This window comes from Gorilla gorilla, chromosome 6 (genome assembly GCF_029281585.2).
Source record: "Gorilla gorilla gorilla isolate KB3781 chromosome 6, NHGRI_mGorGor1-v2.1_pri, whole genome shotgun sequence".
Lineage (NCBI taxonomy): Eukaryota > Metazoa > Chordata > Mammalia > Primates > Hominidae > Gorilla > Gorilla gorilla.
Genome location: NC_073230.2, coordinates 153,044,886 through 153,068,674, shown reverse-complemented (window position 1 = coordinate 153,068,674; position 23,789 = coordinate 153,044,886). Strand labels below are relative to the sequence as shown.

At 38.0% G+C, this 23,789-nt stretch overlaps 2 protein-coding genes and 1 pseudogene across 2 annotated transcripts; all 3 read right to left on the bottom strand.

Moving 5' to 3' along the window:
* Window positions 1–1,460: 1,460 nt before the first annotated feature.
* On the bottom strand, window positions 1,461–2,769 carry LOC101134950 (monocarboxylate transporter 1-like; annotated as a pseudogene).
* Window positions 2,770–6,072: 3,303 nt separating this feature from the next.
* On the bottom strand, window positions 6,073–7,005 carry LOC101137127 (olfactory receptor-like protein OLF3). The gene has a single exon (XM_019030502.3). The coding sequence runs from the start codon at window positions 7,003–7,005 to the stop codon at window positions 6,073–6,075; it is 933 nt and encodes a 310-aa protein (XP_018886047.2).
* A 15,399-nt stretch (window positions 7,006–22,404) lies between these two features.
* On the bottom strand, window positions 22,405–23,397 carry LOC115935393 (olfactory receptor-like protein OLF3). Its single transcript, XM_031013412.2, has one exon. The coding sequence runs from the start codon at window positions 23,338–23,340 to the stop codon at window positions 22,405–22,407; it is 936 nt and encodes a 311-aa protein (XP_030869272.1). The 5' UTR covers window positions 23,341–23,397.
* Window positions 23,398–23,789: the final 392 nt, after the last annotated feature.

The window sequence follows — 23,789 nt, the reverse complement described above, 5'->3', positions numbered from 1 at the left end:
CTAAGTATACCATAATTTTCTTTAAGGCCTTCTCAGAAAAAAGAAAAAAAATAGTCATTAAAACTAGGCACACTTAGCAATTTCTCTCATAACCTTATCCTTATCTGCTTGCTTGGTGCCACATTTTTCTGGCCCTCTTTAATTTGCAAAGATTCAAACTAAAAGTGAAAGTAAGCAAAACAAAACAAAAAAAACCCCACCAAACACACAGAGAGTATATCTCACACACAGCACTAAGCTAAACTCAGATATAAATGAGACCTCTGTGAATCAAAGGAGAAAACTTTCACAAAAAAGATCCAATAGTCTCATGATTTAACCAAGGCTTTGGGAAAACCTAAACTGAATTCAACTGATGTTTGAAATATGTCTACATTTAATTGGATGTGCTGTATTTACTAAGAAGTCACAAATACATAGTTTTGAAATTTTTAATACTAACCTTTACAGTGAGAAAAATAATACCAAGTGATTTGAGCAGGGGCAATAATTTATAACCATTCAAAATCTGTCTTTAAACAGGGGAGCAAAGTAGTATTTTAATAAAAACAACCCTTAAGTACTTATTTGACTTCTAATAAGTATCCCAAGAAATGGTACCCAAGAAGTGTCAACAAGTACAATCTGGCTAGAACAGCCAAGATGCTTCCAAAGTTTTATGCTTCAAATTTCCTAAATATATAGATAGCAGAACCATATGCCAGAAAAACTACTGATGCTGGAAAAACATATTCATCAGCATTTTATAAAATCTCCAACTTTCAACCAACGTTTCTATTCGTAAATCTTCCAGTGACCATATCTGACAATACATTACAAATGCCAAAGAAGCAAGATTACTTTTAAATTTTAAATTCGTCTCAAGTTAGTTATGGTTTTTCTTTTTAACACAACACTCAAAATACATGAATTCAGCAGAATTATTTTAAAAGTTAAGTTCTCTGAAGATTTCTAAAGACTAAAATGTAAGGCACATGTTAAAATCTTCATGACACTGTTAAAAACTAAGATTAAAACAAAACCTACTTCCTTCCCTCATCCTTTACCATCAACCACCCCCTCCCCAAAGCATATGTCATTTTAAATTTAAGCTATTGGTAAGGAGTGAAACAAAACTTCCATCAATGAACACCTGGTATGGTTTCCACACAAATGTCTGTTATCTGCATTGAGCACCACTGGTAGATCCCAGGCCAGTAGAATATTTTCAGATATCTTGGGTCATGAACTGCTCCATTTACCCTTTAGCTGAATGGGTACAGCCTGGACTCTCCTCTTCACTGAGGCCATCTTCTGTGCCTTTCTAATTAGGGGAGTCCTCTTCTTTAGTAACTTCTTTGGGCTTCTCAGTAACATCTGTGCTGTTCTTCTCTTTTTACTTTCCTTTTCCTGTTTCTCTTCTGCTTTCTATTCTTTTACCGAAAGTTGATAATTGATACCTATCACCTAGCAATGAAGAGCTAGACACCTGCAATAATTAAGATTATGCCATATGCCCATATGTCTATTTGTAATTTCAATAAGTCATTGAGATTACCTAAAAATGGTGGCCCCAGGGGGACACAGCAGCATCCCACACAGCAGCATCCCACAATGGTAAACCAAACCCACAGTGCTGGAGGACCTCGGGGTCCAATGAGGTCCATCAGTATTTCAAACAATATGGAACTGAGCCACTAAGGTAAATCCAAAGAATCCCACAGAGACACAGAACTCAATATAGCTGGTGGATAAAGGTGCTAGCAAATGGCACATTCCGTTCACAATAATGGAAGCAGCAAAGAAATACTGAACTTGAGAACTTGAGGCCTTATCTGCTTTGTGTTGGCTGCAAGTCCCATAGAAGGCCTTGCTGTGTGTCAACAAAAGCCAGAAGGGAAAGAAGGAAGGCAGACTTCTCCTGGAGTGATACTGACTCTTGCCATCATTACTGAGAAAAGCCAAAGGTGTAAAGAGTCCAGAAAAATGTGAGCACATTTCCAGAGAGGTACAGCAAAAAAACTCTCTAAGTAAACAGGGATGAGTACAAGAATGTATTAATTGTTTGGAAGATTAATCATTTCCCTTCTTTTGGGTGTCCTCCAATAAGATCTGTATTGTATCACCTGCACCTTTTTTGCATCTGATTTTTCAGCTTCCTGAAGGAATTCTTTAGATCTCTTTCCCTGCCTTTGTTGGCTTGGACCTTATTGGTCACATCGGGTCTCCAGCTACGCAGCAGTTTAGTAGGGAAGCCCCCAAGAATTAGGAAGCTTCCTCTCCATCCGTAGATACCAAAGAAAACCTTACTGAGGAGGCCAGCATAGAGAGGCTGCCTGCCATGGCCAGTCTGTTGGCCAATGGTCACTTCCTATAGAAATGCTTGCCAATCATGGTCAGAGCTAGGTTCAAGTTAAAGGAAAGCCCAAGACCTCCAATGATTCCTATACACAAGCAAAGTTCCTGTATAATGTTACAGAAAGAAGCCACAATCAAGCTACAGCCTGACAAGCAACACCAACAGTCATGACTGAACAACTGCCAAATTATTCACCAGGATACTGCTGATGAGACCTCCACCATACATGACAGGCAGCATGATGGAGCATATCTGTGACACTTTGCTGGTGGTGGCATGGAGTATACCTTCCATCTCTTTGAAGAAGACAGTAATATATTTGAGAAATGCTAAGAGAAGTTGATGGAAATGAAAGCTTCCACTACGACTGCCCACCCCCAACATCTGTCTGAAGGGGTGTATCCAACTGAACTTCCAACTGCTGGTGGCATTTTAAGTGTAGAAAAATTCCAGCTTGCAGCACTGAGCATGGGAGTGAGGCAGTGGCAGGGGCTGGAGTTCTGCAGAGCCCAGAGTGACGCTCATGTCCTTCTCTTGCTGCCTCATTGGCTGGTTCAAGTACCCACATGGCCAGTTAGTCAAGTTGCAGCTTGCCACTTTTTCTGGTTGAGCTGGAGTGGCTGCCTTGTCAATTTGCAGTCTTTTTAAAAACTCAATTATCTACTCAAAAGGCTTTAGTTTGCTACCTATCCTACCACAACTTAACTTTCATGCCTCCCAGCATTTTATTTTAAGCCATCCTAAGTTGTTCCTACCATTTTTTTTTTGAGATGGATTATTGCTCTGTCTCCCAAGCTGGAGTGCAATGGCGTAATCTCGTCTTACTGCAATCTCTGCCTCCAGGGTTCAAGTGATTCTCCTGCCTCAGCCTCCCAAGTAGCTGGAATTATAGGCAACTGCCACCGTGCCCAGCTAATTTTTAGTGGAGACGGGGTTTCACCATGTTTGCCAGGCTCATCTCAAACTCCTGATCTCAGTTGATCCACCCACCTCGGCCTCCCAAAGTGCTGGGATTATAGGTGTGAGCCACCGCATCTGGCCTAGATTTTTGTTAGAGTTTTTACAGTCATCATGAAGGGTATATGGGTAATAATTTTATTGAACTTTTGCATATGGAATTGTATATGTCTATCGCCTTTAAAAATGCATGATGGCTTAACTAGGTATGTAATTTTTATTTAACAATATGTTCACTCAGGATTCTATAGAAAGATGTTATTGTCCCTGTCATCTAATATTTCAAAGACCGATTCTAGCTGTCATAGGCTGAATTCCAACCTGGCCCCCAAGAGTCTCACTTCTTGGTGTACAAGTCCTGTACAATACTCTCCCCTTCAATATGAGCAGGACTTGTGACATATGATGGGATTTCACCCCTGTGATAATGTCACACTACATGGAAAAACAGAATTCGAAGATGTAATTAATCAGCTGAATTGGATTTACACAAAAGGGAGATTATCCTGAGTGAGCCTGACCTAATCAGGTGAGAACTTCAAAAGTGTCCAGACTTTCTTAGCCATCAGAGAGATTTGACACAATAGAGATTCTCCTGTCATTCTTGATGAAGCAAGCTGCCATGTCGTGAGAGGAGTGGGCCACGGGTTAAGGACTTGAGGGTGGCCTCCAGGAGCTTAGAGGAGCCACCAGCCAGCCACAAACAAGATAATGGGTACCTCAGTCACACACATGCAAGAAAATGAATTCTTCCAATGACTGGTGAGTTTGAGAGAGGACTCTGAGTCCCAGATGAGATCACAACCCCAGCTGCTACCTTGATTTGAGCCTTGTGAGACCCTGAGTTCAGAACTGGGCTGTGCTTCTCACCAGCAGGAATGTTAAGATAAAAAATTTGTGTTCTTTTAAACTTATAAATTTATTACAATTTGTTACACAGCACTAGAAAATTAATGCACTTGCTTAACATTTTTCTAAGTGACTTCTCTGTTTTGTTTTCTGAATCTTTATTATCCTTTCATTATACTTGAAATTCAGTCATTTTTACCAATATATCCATAAATACTTTTACTTTTCTTTAATTTTCAGGTACATGGCAAGGCTCTTTCATCTAAATAACAAATTCTTCCTTTATTTAAATGACATTTTTATAAATTATAGTTAAAAGTAAAAAATATTTTTATTCAGTCTTTTCATCAGAAATACTAATTATCCATATGTTGTTTCTTTTTTGTCTGTATCAGTTATCTTCTTTTGGATTCCAAACAACAGATTAACTTTTCTATATTATTAATTTTTGCTGTTTACTGCTTTAATGTCCTTTTAAAATCTGAAATAGTTTGTGTGTGTGTGTGTGTGTGTCCCTACTTTACCTGTAATCCTTAGCTCCTTTTGTATCTCATTCTGCTGTCCTATCACCTCGTCTTTCATTGACCTGATGTGTTTAATTTTCTTGCAAGTACTATGGTCACAAATTATTAGATCTATCAACATTTATTCTCCTCTTCCTTCTTAATATCAGAAGCTCTGATTGTGTTTTAGGCACATGATTACTAACAGTAACACTTATCACCTTTGAGTATGTATGTGGCCAAGTAACTAAGTTTAACTTTGCCAGCAGAATTTGTGCAACAATTTTTTGTGTGTGAGTTTTTTAAAAGGTCTCTAAAGGAAGTGGGTATGCTCCTTCCTCTCTTCTTTATTTTTATGTATTTATTTATTTTTTGAGACAGGGTCTCACTCTGTCACCCAGGCTGGAGTACAGTGGCATGATCTCAGCTGACTGCAACCTCTGCCTCCCGGGTTCAAGCAATTCTCCCACCTCAACCTCCCAAGTAGCTGGGACTACAGGCATGCACCACCATGCCCGGCTAATTTTTGTATTTTTAGTAGAGACAGGGTTTCACCATGTTGGCCAGGTTGGTCTCAAACTCCTGGCCTCAAGTGATTTCCCCCGCCTTGGCCTTCCAAAGTGCTGGGATTACAGGCATGAGCCACCCCACCTGGCCTCTTCTTTATTTTTGATGGACAGTATGTGAATGTGTTGGCTGAAATTCAAGCCACTTCTTGAACTATGAGGTAGAAGTTATATGCCTAGAGTAGTGCATTAGAAACAGAAGAAGCCTCAATTCCTATAACTTTAAGTTAGGCAGGCTTACCTTGCCTAAATCTAAATTAATGTCTATTTTATTTAAACCATGATTTCTCAATATTTTCTGCCTCTCACAATCTGACTGTACTGAAATAAATGCATTAATAAGTGTTTATTAATAAGTGTGGCGTATCCTTATGTTTGTTTCATGAGGAAATTATTCCCATTAAAAGTGGCTTCCATTCGAGAAGCTAGGTACAATTTTCTTATCTAACAAAAAAGAAAACTAAGGCATATATTATTGAAATAACTTGCCAGAGAGCACAGGTAGTGAGAGACAGAACAAGGATCAGGAGTCAGGTCTGCTTTATGAAGCTGGGGACCATTCCTTTATGCACTGACAAACTGATAAAACCAAAAGTGGGCAGGTGAAGCCCCCAAGTCACTGGATATCTGAGAGAAGATGTCTACAAAGAAGCCATATTATTGATCCCTAACATGTGTATCTTCAGATATTGGCCTATATAAAACAAATTAAGCATTTGGAGGAACACTTGGTTCAAATGCAAGGATTTGACCGTAATAGTCTTCTTTTAGTGTAAGTGTGGGAGTCCTGTCTACAATTATCTTATCTCCTTTTTGGTTTTGATGATAGATAACAAGAGGTTCTTAGAGTCTTGACCCTTTATCTGCATCTTTCTAAAACTTTCCGGACAGCAGCCATAACTTCCTTATTCCTCAAGCTGTAGATCAAGGGGTTCAACATGGGTGACACCACTCCATAGAAGAGAGCAATCATCTTCTCTTCCTCTGCTGAGGAGGCCGACTGTGGCCCCAGGTAGGTGAAGATGGTAGCCCCAAAGTACATGCAAACCACAGTGAGGTGAGAGGCACAGGTCCCAAAGGCTTTGCGGCATTCCTGGGTAGAACGAATGCGCAAAATGGTGGCAACTATGCAAGCATAGGAGAATAGAACCAGGGAACAGGGAAGCAAGATCACCAGAAACCCTGAGATGGCCACCATGACCTTGTTGAAGGGGACGTCCACACAGGCTAGCTGTAGCACTGCTAAGGTCTCACAGACAAAGTGATTGATAACACTGTGACACAGGGGAAGCTGGAAGGTGATAATTGTTTCCATCAGTGAATTTGAGAAGCCAGCCACCAGGCGGCTGGCCGCCAGCCCCAGGCACAGCCCTCCATGCATGATGACCGTGTAGTGCAGTGGGTGGCACACGGCCACGTAGCGGTCATAGGCCATGGCCCCCAGCAGGAAGAACTCAGAACCACACAATGCCAGAGAAACATAGAGCTGGAGCACACAACTGTAGAATGGGATGGACTTTCGGGCTGAGAGCAAGTGGGACAGCATTTGTGGGACAATACTCTTTGTATAACAAAAATCCACAAATGACAGAACACTAAGGGAGAAGTACATGGGGGTATGAAGCCTGTTGTCCAGTCTGATCAGAAGAAGAATGAGGGTGTTTCCTACGATAGTCACCAAATACATGGCCAGGATCAGGGAGAAGAGGGAGACCTGAATGCCCCAATCACTGGAAATCCCCAGCAGAATGAACTCACTCACCCATGTCTGGTTTTTATTTTCCTGACCCATGAGCTTCCAAGGACCACACTAAAGATGTAGAAATAACCAGTCATGGAAATGAAGGATTAGAAGATGATTCGTAGGGCATATGGAGAACCCACCCATCTGAACATAAAGTCCACCTAGAATGTCTCAGCCAAATCACCATCCAAACTCTGCTTGAACAATGCATCCAGGCATGAGGACCACAGTGGGACCCAGCTGTGCAGGGAAATCAAGGAAAAAAGAAGTTACATTCTTAAAATTCAGTTTATTGGAATATAATTTCTTTTCCCAAACATCTGCTCTTAAATAGGGGAAGGAAATTAATGCAGTATTTAGACTTAAAGTCTTATTCAGTTTAGTAGTTTTTACAGAAGAAATGAGAAAGTTTTTTATCCATATGAAATATATGTCTGAGTTCTGACTGCTGTTCACCACCATCTAACTTCTTTTTGTTTATTGGGTTTTTCCTCTGGACATCTCAGACACAACTCTACTCACCTCTCCTCAGTGGAATGCATCCATGAGATCTTGAACATTTTGAATAGTCTTCGTAGACATTTTATAACTGAACAATTTTGAGTTTGTTTTCTGTAATTTGCCCTTTTGCCTTTAGAGTGTCAAGTGGAAATGCTTCCTCCCCGCCTATCTCATGCAAGGGGCCCAGTAAGCCAAGACCGACGCAAGGTGGCCAACTTCCAGGGATCAGGTGTTGCACAAAGATAAGATATACAAAATTGCTAAAATTAATCTCTTATCCCGCACAAGGTGAACTTAATGAAGTGGTTAGTGACGTCAGATTATTACTCAATATTGATGTTTTCTCAGGGATAGGATAGTTTATTCATTTCTTGTAGAAAATGGATCAGTTCTCACCAGTGAAGATAGAAAGATAGAAGATAAGGCTTTAATTCTAGAACATAGTGACATAGGTAGTAGTGGTTTTTTTTTAAAAAAAAAAAACTACTTTTTTGAGCTTCTGCACAGCAAAGGAAACAATCAATGAAATGAAAAGGCAACCTACAGAATGGGATAAAGTATTTTCAGACCATGTATCTGGTAAGGGATTAATATCCAAAATATACAGGAAATTCCCACAGCTCAGCCCAAAAAAGGTTAAAAATGGGCAAAGGAACTAAATAGATATTTTTCCAAGGAAGACATACAAATGGCCAACAGGTATATGAAAAAGTGTTCAGCATCACTAATTACCAGAGAAATGCTAAGAAAAATCACAAGAAGATATCACCTCACATTAGTAGTAGTTCTTTGAACACCAAATCAAAACTTTTTAAATATTTGCTTAGTTACTGAAGGAAGTGATTCATAACCAAAAAATTTAGACAGGGTATGAAGTCTTGGAGAGAATCTTGCAAAAGTACATAAAGGATTTACACAAAAATTTGGTTGGCATTCCAATGGCTCTACCCTAGTCATGATGTAACCATAAGGGACAGCATACTACAGTTGAATTTATTGAAAGGTTCTAGTCTCAGCCTAAAAACTATTGAAATGACTGTCAGAGATCACATGACTTATAACACAGGGGATAGGGGTACTTTAAAGTTCATTATTATGCAGACAGCAGTATTCAGATGGTTGCTCATAAAATATTCAGGATTTAGTATTGTTTGTTTAATAGGGTCCGAGACACCAAGGAATTTATTAAAAACATAGAGCTTTTAGAAACTGGGTGTCAAATAAAAATTCATGAAAATGATCACATAACATGAGGCACCACATTCAATACCTTGCACTGAGAGTTTTCAGTCGTCCATCCCAAAATCATCAGACAATTAATGCTCAGCTATAAGACTGGGGAAAAAAATGCACAATGCTTAAAGGTGTAAGGTTGTTCATGGTGTGAAAAGATAAAAGGATTCAAAATCTTTATCACAAATAGGTAATTTATAATTAAGAGCAATATTTTGCTCCAATGTTCAGAGTTAACAGATTTTAATCCCCATAACTAAAAATAATAACATTGTTAATTATTTTGTTTCCTTTCTTGTAATTTCCTGTTGTGCTATATCTATTTGTACATCAATTTCTTTTTGTTCTGCCCCATTTTATACTAGCATAAAAAGTATTTGTTCTAGAGACATATGAGTCAGGAAATTTCCTAGTCATGAAAGGCCTGATACAAATATGCCCTGGTGATGTTTACAATGTCCATCTATCCTGGTGTAAATGTACTTGTGGTACCCGAATGCTTTTTAGAGATTTACCAACAGCTGAAGAGACTATATTACATAATACCACTAAGTGTAAGACCCATCCGTTCTTCCTCTTCCTACTACTTTGTTCCCAACCTAGGGCTTCCTACACTGTAGTTCTCAGAATACAGTTCAGATTGAGGGGGCTTGCTAGGTTCATTTTGACAGGCAACGGAGTTTTCTAAAAAAAATCATTATAAGTACCTTCTCTGGGGATGTTATTTTAAATCTGAAGATTTGAACTATATTTCCTCCATATGGGAGCATTTGCTTTTTTCCTTCATTTTCTCCTTCCCACCTAACATCATGATGGCTGCAGATATCTGCAAATCTTCAGGTTTAGAAGGGAATTATAACTCTCTATCATCTATCTATCTATCTATCCACACACACACTTATATATATTACACACACATACACACTCTCTCTTCAAGAATTGCTTATTGCTGACAGTATGAATACTGAAGGAAGTACTATTTGTTTATGTTTACTATTTTGTTATAGGATTTAAACAAATGAACTAAACAACTATGTATATCACAAATAAAACTTAAAACATACCAAAATGGGATGAAGAATTTCTCGGAAATGTTTCTATGGTGACCTGCTCTTTAAAGGAATACCAGTGATTTGTCCTACATCGTATGCAAGACTTACTTCAAATACCCTTTCTTTAGTGCTGCCTACCAAGAGTTCAAACGCAACTGTGATGCAGCAAGTTTTCCAGATACTATCATTGGGGATGACGTGCACACAGGTGGCATCCATGTGGAAATTATGGTTAAGGTTGGATTCCTTTATACTTGACACTTCTATAACAAAGGCTTAAAGAAAAAAAGTGAACAAACATTGAACAAACAAAATGTGATATTTTTCTACCTTTCTCCAAAAACCTATGCAAAAGGAGAGTATTTATACTTCAAGCCATGTTGTTTTTGCTCAGAAACAATGTAGTCGATTTGGGTTTTTTCCCCACAAAAAATATATTTGATATTTTTTAAGGTGACAGGCATTAAAGTCAAAGCAAAACCAGTTTCTTTGTAAAATCGTTTCAAATAACTTACCCGACTCAATTGCCCAGTAAATCATTGAATGATTGGATTTGGTTTCAGAAAATTTTCTTCAATTTGTCTACTATTTTTGTGGAAAGTGGTGGGAAGAAAACAAGCAAGCTCCTGAAGCACTCTTGGCTAGGCAAAGTCCAAAGTTCATGGGGTGGAAAGAATATTAGGAGAATAATTAAGTTGTGAGTGCATTGATCTCTATATGACATTGGGATAACCTTATACTTACTGTTTTCTGAGAACATACTCTGTGCCAGTCATTATGCTAAATATACATCTATTCACATAATATAATATAGTGTAATCACAACATCATTTCAAACTTTTGCTTGTTGTTTATATTTTACAGGTGAGAAAAGGAGGCAATATGCCTAGAAAGTGGGAGTCAGTAGGAAACCAAGGGTTATCTGTGAATCTGGTGTGCATCCATTGTGCCACTCCTATCTATAGCATGGCCTTGTGTCATGCACAATGATAGTCACTGTTTAGAGCAGGGTGTCCAATCTTTTTGCTTCCCTGGGCCTCAAAGGAAGAAGAATTGTCTTGGGCCACACATAAAATACACTGACAATGATGATAGCTGATGAGCTAAAAAGAAAATTGCAAAGATGATCTCATAATATTTTACGAAAGTTTATGAATTTGTGTTGGGCCACATTCAAAGCCATCCATGGCCCATGGACCATGGGTTGGATAAGCCTGGTTTAAAGGCCGAGGAGTAAATGAATGTAAAAATCAGATGAATCAAGAGGACTAATTGAGTTTCTACTTTTGATCTCATTCAGTTCAGAGACTGACCATTCCAAGAGTCACAGTGCACCAGAGTACGCTTATCCCCACTTGCCCATGAAGGTGACATTTGGCTTTCAAGCCTCATGGGCAACAGGTCAAAGAGGAGAAACACCAGCATCTTCCTCATTTAGGGATTCTTTTTGTTGTATATGATTAACTAGCCTCTTTTACACATTTGAAAAGGTAATAATGCTTTATGTCTGATACAGTAATAAGCACAACAGCTTACAGTGGGTACATGTTGGAGAGACTGTTTTTCCCCTCTAATAAAAATTAAAGAGCTCTGATTATGGAAAATAATGGGAATACGATGGAGCTGTTTGTCAAATAATACAAAATTTCAATTAGGCAGGAGGAATACATTCAAGAGCTCTATTATACGTCATGGTGACTATAATTAATAACAATACATGATATAATTGAAAATTGCTAACAGAGTAGATTTTAAGTATTCTCACCACAAAAGAATAATAAGCACGTGAGGCAATTCATACGTTAATTAGCTTGGCTTATCCATTCCACAATGTATACAGGTATCAAAACATGTACACCATAAATACATCATGTTGTACACATAAATGTATACAATTTTAACTTGTTAATTACAAATGAGCTAATATCAGAAGTAGATAAAAGTGAGTACTTATATTTAAAAATTAGCCTTCAGAAGAAAATTTGAACTTCAGCATAGTTTTGTGTAGGTAAAACAAGAAAAAGTTGAAGACTGATAAGAGATCCCGTACTGAAGAGATGAGTCTTACCCAGTTGGAAAGATTTGTTCCTTCTTCGCTGTTTCCCGTCGGGAATTAAGAATCTATTCTTTGTAGTGGTGAGAGCTTATAGATCAGCATATCTCCCACTATTTGTGTAGTTACTGTCACACTAGAATAAAAAGGGGGCTGTGTTTCCAGGTTACTTGCTAATCATGCCAAAGGCAGAGGTATAATGCGGAGTGGCCACATGGTTACCTCAGAATCCCTGTAGAGGGAGGAAAGAACCGGGGGTTCTTTGCATAATCAAAAGAATGCTCTCCATGTTGCCCCCTTTGGATTCCACATACAGACACATTCACATGCTCAAGCTTTCCACACACTACTTTTCATGCCTCCTTGCCTGTACACATACAAACATGGAACCTTAATACTGTGAATGCACTAAATGTCTCTGAATTGTACACTTTAATGTTGTTAATTTTATGTTGCGTAAATTTCATCTCAATTTTAAAAAATCTTCATGTACTGTGATATATAATATATATATACATTAAAAGCCTTTCTCAAAAAAAATTATCCCAAATTTAAATAAATAAATAAATGAATAGATGGATAAATACCTGAGAGAGAAAATTATACAAAATGAGAAAATGGGGAAAGGGAAGTGGATACTGAAATGTAAATAAGAATCAACAAATGAAGAAACTTATTGTAAGCTATCTATGGGAGAAAGTGAAAAGTCTAACTCTTCTCTAAGAAAGAATTAATGGTCATAAAGGAAAAAGGACCTGGTGCTCACTCCTTAGGAAGCTTAGCCCCATCCTAAAGGTTGAGAACCCTTAAATCACTTGAAAAGTTCTGGCTTCCTAATTTGAATACCCAGAACACATTTTCTTAGGACAGATTTCCACTGGTTGACAACTTTATCAAGCCACCTACCCTCAGGCCTGAAGATTATGGGAGAAGGCCAGGGATTACAGAAACCTGGTTTCATCATTTGTGTTGATAATTAAATGTTGAAGAATCAAGGAAAATTCCTGACTCACCTGTGGAGAGTGAAGAACGCCATCCTGTACCTTGGAAGGATGGCAGGGCTGGGAAAGTCGTGGAATTTGAAGAAAGTGCAGTTGGAACAGATAACTTTCTCTAACTTTAGGGATGAAATCTCAGGCGGCCAATTATATTTTGTTTATTGGATTTCTTTTATTTTCCCTCCCCCTCTGTATGGTCATGTATGCACCTAATATCCTAACCTACATTCAACTTTGCAAATAAAAGTTTTATCTCCTTGTCCCTGGAGCATGGGAAGGGGCTCACCAAACTTTAATCTCCCAACGGGGTTACGTTTGAGTCTTCAGTGATGCCACCTTTGGATGGAGAGAACTTTGATCCCACTTTATGGGCTTGTAAATGTGATTAAATCTCTACTTCCTCATTCCAATTCGCCCATTTCAACTTCTGTTTGAGCAATAGCTCCTGGTCCAGGCAACTTAGGAGACCATTGGAATGCTCTGTGTGCATAATCTGGTCTGAGCATGGGCAGTGAGACTTTTTTATACCAGTCCCCAGTGAGATGTTGCTTTATAGTAGGCTGCTTGCTCTCCGGGTTTGGAATTCTACCACAACCTTCGGTAACCTTCTTAGAACTTTTGTCTTGTCTTTACTTGGAGGAAGACAGACCTTATCCTGGTTTTTAACTTAGAAATTTTACTTCCCAGAAGCATTAATAATAGATCTTTAATGAGGATACTAAGCATTGTGCAGCAAAACCTGTAGAATTGCAATGCATTTCTCTATCTCCCCTTACCCAAGGGTGAGAGTGGAGATTTCCGTGTGTGCATTGTTAATATGAAAGCCGCAGGCTGTTCTTACTGTCTGCTCAGCTACCTGGCATAGCCCTGGGAAAGACGGCTTATAATTTCTTCTCCCTGGCTTGTTCTGAAGCTGAGACAATGGTATCTTTTTCTGGCCAGTGGTCTGAGAACCACTTTCTAAGCACAATGAACAATCTGCCTAAAGAGAGCTCCCCACCCCTGTGAGTACTGGAGTTGGAGAGAGAAATTCATTAGAGCCCGAGGTAGCTCTGGACCTTAAAAAGAAAAGAGATAAGGAGTGCAGGGCCAGGGAAAAGAAGAAATTTGCTTTCTAGCTCCTGAAATGTTGCTGATATCTCTCATTAAATTTTTTTTTCTTATTTACTGTCTTCTTTACTTTGTGGATTTCTTATCTAATTTCTTATTCTTTTTACCATTATTTATACAGTTCTAGGAGGAAACAAATAGAAACTCATTTGTAAAATACACTTCCTCACCTTCAGATCTTACGAATTAATTTTTTCCTGTGGTGTATAAGCAAAAAAATGACATTTCTTTGGCCTTTTACTATAGACACTCGTGACAACATCATTTTTTGTAGCATATATTTTCCTAAATTTATTTGAAATTATGAATATATGATATATTAGATTCCCACACGTGAAAGTTTCTTTTTGGACTGCATCTTGATTCACTAACGCATTTGTCTTTCTCTACACCAATACCGTAGTTTTAATTGTAGTTACTTCATGATATGCTTTGATATGGCGTAAGACAGGTACTTTCTCACTTTATTTCACTTCTTTCTCAAAAATCTTTTAATTACTCTTGCTCGATGGCTTTTCTTTCATGTGAGGTTTTAAATCAATCTGTCAAGTACCATTTTTAACAGTGTCTTCTAGATTTGGATTGCTGTTTCCTTGAATTCACATACTCTTTGAGAAAATTTGACTTTTGTGATATTAATTGCTATTTGCCAGAAGTAGCTGTCACTTCATTTATTTTAGGACTTTTAAAAATATCTTTTAAAAAATCATTAGAGCTTTCTCACTAAATGTCCTACATGTGTATCATTAGATTTATTTCATATTTATTCTTTCATGGTTTATGTTGTTATTGTACACAGGAGAGTTTCTATTATTTTTATAGTTGTGGCTTGAGTATAGAAATGCTAACCTCCTTGCTGAGCTCTCATGATTTCTATTAATTTGGTAATTGAATATCTTGGATCTTTTAAAGATATACAAATCATATCAACTGTCTTCTGTCCATCAATATCCAATTTCCACTTTTTTCTTCCAAGTTTTAATGCAATACATGGCATTTCACAACCTTCTTTATAGCCTAGGTGAGACTACTTGACTGTTTGGACAGCTAACATGCAGAAGATCCTTGAGAAGGAAAATAAATATTTATTGTTGTAAGTTCTGTGCTTTACGGGTTGGTCTTTACTCGGGATTATCTCTGCCCTATCTGATTCATATGTCTGCTAATCTCATTCTATGAGCATGTATAGTATTTATTCTATAAAGCAATAAGAATGTGGCTAGGCAAGGGGATTATAAGCCCACTAGGGCTTATACACAATATAAATATAATAAATATTATATAATATAAATATAATAAATATTATATAATATATAATATAATATTATAAAATATTAGCTAAAGCAATCCAATAATTTTTAAAAAATAATGTATCATAATAAAATATGGGTTTTCCCAAGGGATGCAGGGATAGCTCACCATAAAATAATTGACTAATGTGATGAACTACTTAATAGACTGAAACTGGAAAATGTATATGATTATTTCAATAAATGGATTAAAAACCATTTGATGAAGTATTTATCCATCGATTTAAAAAATCATTTAAAAATAGAACTAGAAGGGAACTTCCTTAACTTGGTAAAGGTTAAATATTCCAAATCCACAGCAGTGTACTGGATGGAGACTCTCTGGATGCATTTCTTTAAATCAGAAATAAGAAAAGATACCTATTCTCACAGCTTACAATTAGACAGGATACTAGAGGTCCTGGCCTATGCTATAGGAAAAGAAAATAATTAAGATTTACAAAGACTATAAGCAAAACCATGATTATTTACAGATGATAAGATTATATATCTAGGAAAATTTTTGTAACAATCTGTTAGCCTTAATAAGAGAACTAGACGCAAGACCACCTCACAGATATCAATGACTACAACTGTAATTTCAGCACTTTGGGAGGCCAAGGCAGGAGGATTGCTTGAGACTAAGAGTTCAAGACCAACCTGGACAAACTAGCAAGACCCTATTTCTACAAAAAATAAAAAATTTAGCAATGATTGGTGATGCACACGTGTAGTCCCAGCTACTTGGAAGGCTGAGCAAGGAGTATTGTTTGAACCCAGGAGTTTGAGGCTATAGTGAGCTATGATTTCACCACTGCACTCTAGCCTGGGAGAGAAGGTCAGACTTTGTCTCTTTAAAAAAAGGAAGAAAGAAATCAATGGAATTTCTGTACACCAACAATAACCAACTAGAAAAATAAAATAAAATGTCACTTATAACAGCAACACAAATTATAAAGTTGGAATTGTATAAAGTGGGAATTGTTTAACAGAGAATATACATGATTTCTATGGCACTCTTTGCCAGAACTTTCAGTCCTCCCAATATTCATTTATTTATTTATTTATTTATTTAATTTCCTTCTTTCTTTCTCTCTTTCTCCCTCCCTCCCTCCCTCCCTCTCTCTGTCTCTCTCTTTCTTTCTTTCTTTCTTTCTTTCTTTTTCTTTCCTTCTTTTTCTTTCTTTCTTTCGGAATCTCACTCCAGTTGTGCAGGTTGGAGTGCAGTGGCATGATCTTGGTTCACTGCAACCTCTACCTCCCAGGTTCAAGCTATTCTCCTCCCTGAGCCTCCTGAGTAGCAGGGATTACAGGAGTGCACCACCACGCCTGCCTAATTTTTGTAGTTTTATTGGAGACGGTTTCATCATGTTGGTCAGGCTGGTCTTGAACTCCTGACTTCAGGGGATCCACCTGCCTCGGCCTCCCAAAATGCTGGGATTACAGGCGTGAGCCACTGCTCCTGGTCAGTATTTTTAATCTACCTTCCTTATTATTTTTCTTCCTAGCAATTAACACCATCCAACATAACATGTATCTTATTTCTTATTTTTGTTGTCTGTTTCCCTTAAGTTGAATGTAAACTCCATGAGGACAGATATTTTCGTTTGCCTAGAAAAGTGTCCAGCATGTAAAAAATATTTAACAAATATTTGTTGAACAAATATGGAGAAAGTATTAAAACTATAAATAGGACATTAAAGAGTTTCTGAACAACTGTAATGACATTTCATGCTTTGTCTTGGACAATTTAATATTAAAAGATCAGTTCTCCAAAAGTAATCTATAAACAATTAAAATTTCAGGTGAAATTTTTGGGAAACTTCAGACTAAAATTAGTCAAAATTTTATATGAAATAAATCTCTCTATAAATAGCAGAATTAACTTTGAAAAAAAGACCAAATAAAATGGATATGCTCATGTTATTTGATATCTTACATACCCTGTAGGAAGACTTATTAAATTTAAAAAATAGAATGCTAGAATTGCATGGTGTAAGAACAGATGAAATAACAAACAGGAATGAATAGAGAGTTCAAAGACAGACCCAGACATAGGTAAACTTAATACACACTAAAATTATTACAAATGATTGTCTAATAAATGGAACACTGGAAAACATAACACTGGATCTATATTTAACAAATATTTAAAACTGAATGTCAGATATACTAAAGAAATATTGTAATAGGTAAAACTAAAAACCTAATTAAATAAAAAATATAGTATTTTGTGACCTACATGCAGGATTTTATTTTTTTAGAAAAACACACTTCCAAAGCACAAATCACAGAATAAAAAAGTGATGCATTTGATTGCCTCAAAATGAAGACCTTCTGTTCAACAAAGGACTCTATGGATAAAGTGAACAGAGGGATGGCAGATTAGAAGTATGTATTTGCAATAGGTATGACAGAACAGGGCTAACATCTATAATATATCCATCAATAAAGAAATGGCAAAAAACCCAAAGGAAAAATGGGCAAAGAAAATGAACATGCAGTGTACAACAATAAAAACCCAAATAGCTAACAGTTTGCTTCACTCGCTCAGAAAATATTTATTTTGTGCCTTCTATGAGACAGGCACTATTTTAGATATTTGGCATATACTAGTTTAAAAAACAAAGAGCCCTGCCTTCAAGGGGCTTATATATGGGGCAGTGAAGGGAAACCTATATATAAAAATGCATAAATTGCAAAGAATGCTAGAAAAGATAAGTTCTTTGGAAAATAAATCAAGGGGAGAAGGAGTGGGAGTATGGGTCAGGAAGGAAGTTTGTTGTAACAAATAGGTCAGTCATGTAAATCTCCTTGAAGAGATGATGGTTGAATGAAAAATTGACAGAGGTGAGGAAGTGGCTATCTAAGGAAAGAGCATCCCAGGAAAAGAGTCTAGATAGAAAACAGGCCCATCTCCACAGAAAGACTTTGGATTGTATTTTTAGTAAATGCAGGGTGTGAGGAGGGTAATGACATGGCCTGAATTATATATATATGTATACACACACACATATACACACATATATACATACTCATATACATATATACACATATATACGTATATATATATACGTGTATATATATATACACATATATATGTATATATATATACACACGCACACACACATATATATATATATATATATTTTTTTTTTTTTTTTTTTGAGACAGAGCATCACTCTGTCGCCCAGGCTGGAGTGCAGTGCCGGGATCTTGGCTCACTGCAAGCTCCGCCTCCCAGGTTCACGCCATTCTCCTGCCTCAGCCTCCCAAGTAGCTGGGACTACAGGCACCGCTACCACGCCCGGCTAATTTTTTGTATTTTTTAGTAGAGACGGGGTTTCACCATGTTAGCCAGGATGGTCTTGATCTCCTGACCTCGTGATCCACCCACCTCGGCCTCCCAAAGCTGAGTTATATTTTGAAGGGTTCCCTCTGAGTGCTGGGACACAAGAGTGAAGCAGAGAAGTTTGTTCTACTGCAGTAACCCAAGTGGGAGATGGTGGTGTTTCACACCAGGGAGTGACTGCAGAGGTGAGAAGTGATCATATTCCGCACATATTTTGAAGGTAGGGGCAACAGGATATTTTTGCAGATTTGAGTCAGGTATGAGAAAAAGGAGTGGTGAATGGACTCATCACTGCAATGACGAAGTTACCATGAACTGAGACAAGGAAGGCATGAACAGAATGATACAGAGTGAGAGTGGGTGGGAATCAGGAACTCAGCATGAGAAAAACATGAGAAAAAAACTCTGTGTCTGATTACTTTTCAGAGTAATGGAAAATAAAAGAATTTTATCTTTTAGCTAAAAAAAAAATCAAAACATGCCAAGTGTTGTTGAAGTTGTACATAAGGAAAGATTGTGCACTGAAGTAGGAGTATAGAGTTATAAAGCCATTCTGGGGATCACTATGACCTAGCAACTCGGTTCCTCCGTAAATACACCAAAGAAATTTTCACACAGGTCTTTAAGTGAGCCTGTGTCATGATATGAATCCCAAGGTGCTGGGGAATTGGATATTTAGCTACCGGGAATGATAGCTAGAATATTGTGAACACCATGGATTCATAATTGCTCACTGTGAACAATTAGAAGTTGTAGACTAGCAATACGTATGAATCTTTATAGTGTTGAGGCTGGGCGCAGTGGCTCACACCTGTAATCCCAGCACTTTGGGAGGCTGAGGTGGGAGGATTGTCTGAGCTCAGGAGTTCACAACCAGCCTGGGCAACACGGTGAAACCCCGTCTCTAGTAAAATACAAAAAATTAGCCGGGCATGGCAGCGTGCACCTGTAGTCCCAGCTACTCAGGAGGTTGAGGAGGAGAATTGCTTGAACCCGGGAGGCAGAGGTTGCAGTGAGCTGAGATCACGCCACTGCACTCCAGCCTGGGTGATAGAGTGAGACTCCATCTCAAACAAACAAACAACAACAACAAAAAAAAACAAAAAATATAGTGTTGAATGGAGAAAACGAATACATAGAATCAAACAGATAACAACATAATGCATTTTTTAAAAAATGCATAAATGCACTCTCAAACATATTTTATTGCATTAAACAAATTAGAATAGTTGGCCAAAAGACCAGGAAGAAATGGACATTACAAATAAGATAAAAGAGAATTAATGCAATATGCAGCATAACAATGTTTTGCTCGATGACTGACCTCATTATACTATGGTGGTCCCATAAAATTATAATGGAGCTGAAAAGTTCTTATTGCCTACTGACTTCACAGCTATTGGAACATCATAGCAACACATTATCTTTTCTATGTTTAGATATATTTGGAAACACAAATATTTACCACTGTGTTAAAATTGCCTACGGTATTCAGTACACTATCATGCTGTACAGGTTTGTAAACTAGGAGAATAGGCTATACCATCTAGCCTAGGTGTGTAGTAGACTACACCATGTAGGTTTATGTACCTACACTCTATGGTGTTTGCATAATGACAAAATCGCCTAATGACACATTTCTCATAGCATGTCTCTGTTGTTAAGCAATATATGACTGTAATAAATTTTCAAAAATTAGTAAGAGGGCCCTCGTGTTATTCCATATACTGAGGAGTATTATTAACCAATTATCTCTGCACTTGAGATTTTAAAAAGCCTTATTTTCTAATATCCTAAATTCTAACATATATGATCTTTATATACTTCATAAAAGGCAACTCTTAAAATAGTAAAGAACATGTCCATCAATAAATTATACAATGAGCATGAATTTAACAGCATTGTTAGGCACTGTGACGACAAGGAGCATCCTCCTTGCTCTCGAGAAGCTTACAGTCTAACTTCCCAAGACAGCACTGCCCTTTTTGCCCACTGCGAAAGCAGGTTTTCTTCTTTTGAAAAGTAGGGGATCAAAACAGCTTTATTTTTGAAAATTTACACAATTTTTAGCCAAGTCATTGATGACAGTAATCTATAGAATTCAAAATTTCCATTGAAAAGCAATATGTATAAATAAATTAGATTAAGTCCAAGATTTCACACACAAATATCTTGTAGGTCTAGAATCATTTTCTCCATCAATACATATGACTTGTAGAAAAATACATTTTCTTTTTATAGAGATTTATCTGTTTTCTCCCAACCCTTGATGGATGAACACATGCAGTGAAAGAGGGGAGACAGGATGCAAGTGCAAATGGGGAGGGAACAGCAGCTGGACCATAACAGGCTCCGCACAGGAAGAGTTTGGATTTTGTTCTAAGAAGGAGATGTAGCCTAATTTATTTTCTAAGATAAAGGTGTCCTCGCCAGGTCAAAGGGCCCAGGTTACCCAACAAATAAATTACAGGAAAAAGAAAGAGTTGGAGGGGACCTACAGGTTGAAGAGACTTTGAAGACACACCAAGTGGAAATGTGCAGAACTAAACTAGAATGACTAGGGATGTTTGTTTGGGCATTAAAGCCATAAAGAAATGCAAGAAAGTAATTACTACAAAGATCAGGATAGTAGTTACTATTGGGATTGGGTGATTAGGGTGGGGCACATGGAGAGGCTTCTGCAGTAGCTGGTAGTTCTGTTTTTGACCTGAGCAGTGCTCACAAGGAGCTTGGCTAATAGTAATTCACTAAGTTACACAAGTGTTTAGTGTGGTTTTCTGCTTCTGTATTTTATTTTACATAAAAAACAAATAGTAATTTAAAAAATAAAGCTATTGTGTAAAGAATAAAATGTGGAAAGTAGAGATGGAAACAGAGAAAGCAGATCGGTCATATATTTTGTTGATAAAGCTAACAGAATCCATTGACAATTGGATATGAAGGGAAGGAATCCAGAATTATTCTGAGCATGTTCGTTTTACTAATATAGTGACGGTATACTGGGGCAAGAGACAAGCGGTTTGCCCTAGAGGATGCAAGCACAATAGTACCAGTTTAGCTATGTTAAGAATGTGATTCATTTTCCATAGCTGTTATTAAGCAAGCGATTGGACACGTGTGTTTGGAGCCCATAAGAAAGATTTTCTCTATCCTGGAACTAAGAAAATTAAGAACCTCAGCATAGATGTATGGATAGATAGATGATAGATGCCACGAGTCTGGGTAAGATCACTTAGAACATACAGAGAACAGCAAGCCACTATATCCACAGTAATTTTTTTAAGTCCATTTTGAATACCTATATGGGAGAGAGAAGATTACATAATACTTAGCCCTGTAATTGCACCCTAAAATCTTTTCTAAGTAGTTGAGTATCTACTCTATGCCAGCCACTCTGCTAGGTGTTTTAAAAAGATTATCTATAATCTTCAAAATAATCACACATTAGATATTATGATTTCTTTTAATAGCTGAGGGAACTAGAGGTCAGAGATTGTTGAAAGCCACATTGTTGGTGAGAGGTAGGGTGAAGATACAAAGTGTGGCTGGTCTCACTCAGAAACTCTTCACCCTGCCCACATTACATTTCCTGAAATAAAGGATGTGTGAAGTCTAGGAGGATAGATTCCCAAGCAGACCCCAGTTTAACAATTGGAATTTTTTGTTTTTGTTTTCTTGCCACATATTTAACAGGGCTGTGATTCTTAGTCAGAACTATAGTGCCAGAGTCAGTCTACAAAAACATGCTCACCATGGTCTACCTTATCAGAAAATCTTAGGAGAAAGGGCATAGCAATCATTTCTTCTTTGTAATGTCTTTCTTTGGACTGTTGGAGGGGAGGAGAAATTCATTGAATCTTTATCCTTTTCCGCTAAGTTTTTCCAACACTCTTTGTAAGGCACTCTGCACATCATTGTTCCTCAGGCTGTAGATTAAGGGATTGAGCATTGGAGTCACAACAGCATAAAAGAGGGCAACCATCTTCTCCTGTTCCAGGGAGGAGCCACCCGCAGGTCTCATGTAGGTGAATATTGTAGCCCCAAAGCACATGCCAACCACAGTGAGGTGAGATGTGCAGGTCCCAAAGGCTTTGCGGCGTCCCTGGGCAGAAGGAATACGAAGAATGGCAGCAACTATGTGAGCATAGGAGAATAGGACCAGTGAACAGGGAAGCAGGATCACCAGAAACCCTGAGATGGCCACCATGGCCTTGTTGAAGGAGACGTCCACACAGGCTAGTCGTAGCACTGCTAAGGTCTCACAGGCAAAGTGATTAATAACATTGTGACACAGGGGAAGCTGGAAGGTGATAATTGTTTCCATCAGGGAATTCATGAAACCAGCCACCAGGCAGCCGGCCACCAGCCCCAGGCACAGCCCTCCATGCATGATGACCGTGTAGTGCAGTGGGTGGCACACGGCCACGTAGCGGTCATAAGCCATGGCCCCCAGCAGGAAGAACTCCATGCTGCCCATTGTCAGGGAGACACACAGCTGGAGCATACAACCATGGAATGGGATGGACTTCTGGGCTGACAGAAAGTGAACAAGCATCTGTGGGACGGTGCTATTGGTATAACAGATGTCCACAAATGACAGGATACCAAGGAAGAAGTACATGGGTGTATTGAGCCTGCTGTCCAGCCTGATAAGGAGGAGGATGAGCAAGTTCCCCAGCACAGTTACTAGATACATGGCCAGGAACAGGACAAAGAGGAAGACCTGAGTCTTCCAGGCACTGGACAATCCAAGCAGAATGAATTCACACATCCATGTCTGGTTTTCTCTACCCATAAGCCTCTGAGGACCAAACACAAGTCATAAATCAGTAAGTCCCAGAACTTCAGGGTGGCGGAGGCTTTATGAGGTCATTTACACCAGGTAGCCCATCTAATATTAAGTGATGTGGTTTTCCAGATTATATACATCTCCTTGGAGGTTTTGGCCACAATAGAAACTACAGATGTTCACATTCTTTGAGGACAAAAACCTCTTCTTCCTTAAGTGGGGAAGATTTTATTAAAATGCATAGACACTTGAGTTAAAAAGATAAACTGTGAAATTTGAATCTCTTCTTTAACATCTAATTTCTAATTATAAAGTTTGCTTACTTCTTTGTTGGATACCCATTTTTCCCTTCTTACTATCTCAGAATCCATAGTAAAGTAACTTAACAGTTATGAACACATTTTAAATTTTTTAATCTCTGAATTCTCTGACTACAAAACTATGGTGCTGCATTG